The sequence below is a fragment of the Oratosquilla oratoria genome, chromosome 12 (assembly GCF_046742065.1).
Source record: "Oratosquilla oratoria isolate Oo_2021 chromosome 12, ASM4674206v1, whole genome shotgun sequence".
NCBI lineage: Eukaryota > Metazoa > Arthropoda > Malacostraca > Stomatopoda > Squillidae > Oratosquilla > Oratosquilla oratoria.
The window spans coordinates 64767101-64772962 of NC_134788.1; the positions used below are offsets into that span (position 1 = coordinate 64767101).

The 5862-nt window shown below is 50.5% G+C and overlaps 1 protein-coding gene across 1 annotated transcript; it reads right to left on the bottom strand.

Moving 5' to 3' along the window:
• Positions 1-799: 799 nt before the first annotated feature.
• On the bottom strand, positions 800-5186 carry LOC143030467 (uncharacterized). The gene is made up of 7 exons (XM_076193615.1): positions 5043-5186; positions 4541-4736; positions 4125-4392; positions 3712-3826; positions 2911-3236; positions 1344-2030; positions 800-932 (listed from the first exon to the last, which is right to left on the bottom strand). Exons 1-7 carry the CDS (start codon positions 5184-5186, stop codon positions 800-802), a joined length of 1869 nt encoding a protein of 622 aa, XP_076049730.1.
• Between the last annotated feature and the right edge of the window lie 676 nt (positions 5187-5862).

The following is a 5862-nucleotide window of genomic DNA, read 5'->3' on the forward strand; positions in this document are numbered from 1 at the left end:
GAAGCAGAGTGCGTGATTCTTCGACCAATGCCAATACAAGTCTGCCTACTCCGCGTAGTAGTGGTAGTAGTAGTAGTAGTAGTAGTAGTAGTAGTAGTAGTAGTAATAGTAGTAGTAGTAGTAGTAATAGTAGTAGTAGTAGTAGTAGTGGGGTGAATACCTTGGCTTCGGCACCCCTGGTCCGTTTTGGGCTTCGCCTCATTTAATTTCGGACTTTGTTTATTCTGTGTTTCCAGAGGTTGTATATTGTTTGTCGGTTCTCTTCCAGGTTTTCTGCTTTAGCATCGAACATCAATAGTCTCTTGAGGGTCGCGTGTTGTGTTCAGGTATCGACAACCAAGGAAGTTGAAGATAAATGTGGGTAATCTTATCTCTTTTAATCACAGAATAAGATCAGTATATAGCGAGCCTGAAATCTGGAGCTTGAGATCCTCTATCGATACTAGGAGAGAAAAGGCCTTGTAGCTGAAGGTGAGTTGTTGCTGCGACGGTCGGTGAGGCTGTTCTGCCCTCGGTTGGCAGGAGGCTGTCCTTTTAAGCCCCTTGGTGGGATCAAGGACGGGCCCCATTTGAACGTCCAGCCTCTTGATTGGCCGCCTTCCCTTTGGCTGTGATCCGCGTAATCGAGCTGTGAGCTTTGGCGAGTGGATACGCCTCCGCTCTCGTTGGTGACGTCATCAGTCTGGGTTGGACCAGCCAGGAGAGCAGACATCTCCGGTGTGTCCGGTGTCGGCGGTTGAGACAACGTCACCACGCCACTCCCCTCCCCCCTCCTCTTTGGAAGCGAGTAGCGCGGGGGCTAAGGAGTCGCATGAGCGGACTGGGAGTAGCGGGCAGGCCTTCTGACCAGACGGCCGGAGCGGGCGATCGTCCCGTCGAGCAAGACCTCTGGAGAGGATGGGGTGGATAATGGAGAAGAAGGCGACGGCCAGCTGTAAGCATGGTCGTGGTTTGGACGAGGGGGGCCTGACTAGGCCTAGAGCTGTGGAGAGATATGGTTAGGTGAGTGGGGGGTAAAGTAAAGTCGAAATTGAGTCCGGGGGGAAGGTAATGTGTTGAGGGTTGGGGGAACAATAATTGTTCCCACCACAATTATTGTGGTGGGAGGAAGAGGTGGGCTGGCTTGATGTGGACTAGTGACAGCGATGTGTTGTAAGAGGGAGAGGAGGTGGGAAGAAGGGTTGGAATATAGAGAAGGAGGGAAGTGAGCTGGTTTGAGCCTGTCGATGGAAAGTGTGTCTGGCTTAGAATCTCGGTCAATGAGGAAGTGCTTGGCTGACCTATTGATAACTTTGTATGGTCCATCACACGGTCGTTGGAGAGAGGTTTGTATGGAGTCCCACCTGACGAAGACATGGTCAGCTACAGCAGGAGTAGCTATCTCCTCGGGAAAGCGAAGGTCCTCTGCATACACTAATTGGGATGGAGATACGTCGCTGTCGACCTTGGAAGTGTTGTGGATGGAGAGGAGCACCAGAGGAAGGGCACCGACCCAACCATATGAAGGTTCATGTGCTTTTAGTGACTCTTTCAACTGACGGTGGAACCTTTCCACGAGTTCATTGGCTTGTGGGTGGTACGCAGTGGTCCGGTTGCGGTTGGTGCCAAGGAACTTGAGGAGTCTGGACCAAAGGTCAGATTCAAAATGGGCGCCTCTGTGGGTGATGATGGCGTGAGGGGCACCGAATCTGGATACCCAACCTGAGAGGAAGGCACGGGCAGTTGTCTCAGCACAGATATCAGGTTGAGGAATCGTTTCTGGCCACCTGGTGTACCTGTCGATGCAAGTGGGCAGGTAACGCATGCCACGAGAGGGAGGTAGGGGGCCCACAATGTCCATTAGGACCGATCGGAAGCGTTTTGTGGGCGAGAGGAAACGATGGAGTGGGGCGTGGACGTGGCGCGTCACATTTGATGACTGCAGGTAAGGCAGGTACGGGTCCATTCTCTGACGTCTTTGTTGATTCCAGGCCAGACGGCGCGATCCGAATTTCAGGTTGACTGAGGTCGTGGACCGCCGAGAACACATCCTTGCGATTCATTCATATCTTGTCGCACCAGAACCGTGTCTATATAAGGGCAGTTCCATTTGCTTCCCTAAGGTCTTGGTCGGAGCAATGGGGACTCAATGGACATTCCTGTAGGACGTGAACCATCGTCTGTACTTCGCCACAGGGACATTAGGGGCTATTGGTGTATCCCCACTTGTGTTGATTTTCTCTCGTTTTGCCCACCTTGGCTCTTCCTCTGTTGGTAACCCAGTCCTTCCTGGTTAGGTTTGCTCCTAGGGGCAAGGTCTCGTTTGGGCATGGTATGGTCTCGTTGTGGCCCAGATTGTCATATTCCTGCCAATATTCTAGTCTATGGGCCACAGCTTGCGTTGGATCCAGTCTCTCCACCGTCATGAAGCTTTGGCGGGACTTCAGTCTCTGTCCAACCTTAAGGTGACCGTATAGTGGATGCCTGGGATCATTTTGTTGTTTATATTTTTCTATATTGGTAATTATTTCGCGCCGAATGTGGGGTGGTGGAATCCCTGCCAGTCTGTAGATAGTATGTAGGCGCGTTGGTTTTAGGGTACCTGTAATTATTGGACACGAACTGTTCAGTTCTGGATCTATTTTGTGTGCATGGCATGACCTGGCCCATACTGGTGCGCAATATTCTGCAGTGGAATAACACAGTGCCAAAGCTGTTTGTCGCAGGGTGTTTGGGTCTGTTCCCCAGCTGGTGGTGGCAAGTTTGCTGAGGAGGTTGTTTCTACTTGAGATTTTTCCAATCAACTTGTTGATATGCTCTTTGTAAGAGAGTCCTGTCGAGAGTAACACCTAAATAGACAGGGATGACATGTCATCCTTGCAATGACAGGCTGGGATGTATGGTCGGGGTTTGCCTGCAGAGATGTCACACCACACTAGAGCGGGAGTATTGGGGAGCTGTTGGAGGTGCAGGGAGGATGTGTTACCCAGGCGGAGGCTATGGAGTTCTCTGTCGTTAGTCTGGGAGGCTGCGATGAGTGCATAGTCAATGGGTCGTTGCTCAGGGGTGACGCTACAGGTAATCTTGGACAAGGCATCAGCAACATGGTTATCTTCTCCCTTGATGCATTTGAAGTGAGTGTCATATTGGGACAAGAATGACAGCTGCCGAGAGACTCGGTGAGTGGTGGTCAGATACCCTGTCCAGTGCGTTGGTGAGAGGCTTGTGGTCGGTAAGGAGGGTGAAAGGACGTCCTTCTAGAAAGTAGAGGAAGTGCTTGACGGTCGAAACAATCCCCAGAAGCTCTTTATTAAAAGCACTGTAGCGCATTTGGGAAATATCCAACCGTTTGGAGAAAAATGCGATCAGCTGAAGCTGTTCGTTGACCCTCTGTTTGAGTAGTGTACCCATGGCTGTAGAGGAGGCATCAGTGGTGAGGACGGTAGGAGCATTGGGCACCGGGTAGGACAGGCGGGTGAAGTTTGCTATTGCAGCCTTAATCTACCTAAATGCTTGGGTTGATTTAGGAGACCACCTAACGGGAACGACCGACCGCTTGGAACGGTTCTTAGTGAGGTCGTTCAAAGGTGTAGGTTTGGCGGCCGCATCGGGAATAAATTAACAATAATGATTGATGATCCCTAGGAATTCGCGCAGTATTTTGACTGATGATGGCTGCGGGAAGTCGAAGATGGTGTCCACTTTTTGAGAAAGAGGAGAGAGACCCTCTACCCTATACGGTGTCCGAGGAAGTCGGGTGATGGTACTCCTAGAAGGCATTTGATGGGCGTATCTTGAGGCCGTAATCCTGCAGTCGGCGGAAGAGGAGGCGGAGATGGTGGCGGTGCTGGTAGTGATCATCAGAGGCCACCAGTCAGGCGCGGATATAAGGGGGGGGCCCAGGGGGCCCGGGCCCCCCCCTTTTGGCTTTGGCCCGATTTCATTTCAGTTCACTATTTCATTTTTATAATCCATGTTTAATCCATGTTATAATCCATTTTTATTATCATTGTATCAGATGGTTATGCCCATTCATTTAGGTCAGTCCGCCAGTTATTAACAAATAAGAATCCCGTGAGTGGAGAAACGGTAATGCTAATGCTCGTTAAACAACCGAAAATTCTGCCGTCGGGCCCCCCCCAAACTTTGTTCCTAGATCCGCGCCTGCCACCAGTATGTCATCGATGAAGACGGCGACGAAGTTGAAGTCTCTGAGGGCGTGGTTCATAAAATGGTGAAATGTTTGGGCGATATTGCGGAGGCCAAACGGCATCATTCTCCACTCAAAAAGGCCAAAGGGGGTGATAATGACTGTTTTCTGAAAATCCTCTGATGCCACAGGAATCTGGTGGGATGCCCTGAGGAGATTGACCTTAGAGAACACCTGCTTCCAGTGGATCTTGAAGTGGAAATCTTGAGAATGCGGAATGGGGTAGCGGTCACCCTTGGTGATGCGGCTGGCGATAATCACCACAGGCCCGCCATTGTTTGGGTGGTGGAAGTGTCTTGGGAACCATATGGAGTGGCGTTTCCCATTCACTCATAGAGGGGCTGATGATACCTTGGTCGAGTAGTTCTTGGAACTCTTGCTTGGCGGCTGCTAACTTCTCTAGGGAAAGATATCGAGGCTTACTGTAGACCGGCGGCCCAGTTGTTTGGATATGGTGCACTATGTTGTGAGGGCGAATAGTGGTGGCCTTGTATGGAGACGTCAGCTGAGGGAAGTTTTGCAGGATTTGTGTGTATTCACCAGCTGGCTAAAGGAAAGACACTTTAGAAGAAGTTTCGTTAGTGATAGTTCCTGGTGTGCGACTTGTTGCATGGTACAGGCAGTTATTCCTGGTGCCGACTGACACTTTGTAATGCTGTAGGAAGTCTTAACCTAGGGTGGGTTGATGGACGTCTGCAATAACAGCGGTCCAGGGGAACTTGATATTCTTGAGATCCAGGACAACGAAGTGGCTGCCAAATGTGGTGATGGGTGTACCGTTGGCTGCGAGCAGATCGTATGACGGAATGTCTTTACCTTAATCCGGGACTGCTGCAGGGGACATGATACTGACGGCTGAGCCCGTGTCCACCAGGAAGGAGAGTCCAAAATGATCATCACGCACAGACTGGAGGGTGGAGGCATGGTTGGCGGGAGTAGTACTGCCTACCGATCCCCACGTCTGGCGTTTCCCGACCAGCTGCAAGGCTCGGTACATCTGAGTGGTTTTTCACCAAAGCGGGCACGGTACCAGCAGGTACCACTATCTAGGTGGCGCAATACTTCATGGCATTTGATCTTTGTAAATTAATTGAATCAGCATTTTTCTTATTTCGGTCATTTCCTCCCGTATCTGCTGCACACTTTGGTTCCCGGCACTGTTCGATGGATGAACGGTCCTGCTCACTTCACTATTGACTGCTGGAAAGTTGATCGAGGGGTGGTAACTGGGAGGCGATCACTAGCACCTGTAATATCACTGCACACTGTGTTCAATGTACTGTTGTTCTTTTCTGAGAGCATAGTGTTTATCGGAGGCTCACAATCAGTAACACTTGTAAAGCAAGGTTTACACGCTACGATAAATCGTAGCGATTTTATCGTGGCGTGTAAACCTTGCTTTACGGCCGCCTTGAGGGCGTCACACTTGCGTTTCGCTGGCGACGGAAGAATGACGTTCTGGACGAAGGAGATAACTTCCGTAGGTAGTGCGGGAATATACGCTCCGAAGAATTGCTGATTGGTCACCCCAGTCTGAGTGGCCAAATATCCTTGTGCGTGGATTAGCCAGTTTTCGACGTCATGGGAAAGACTGGGGACTTTGAACTTTAGTTCTGTCATCTTCCTGGTTGTCACTCCGGGGTCACCAATTTGTTGTGTTCAGGTATAGACAA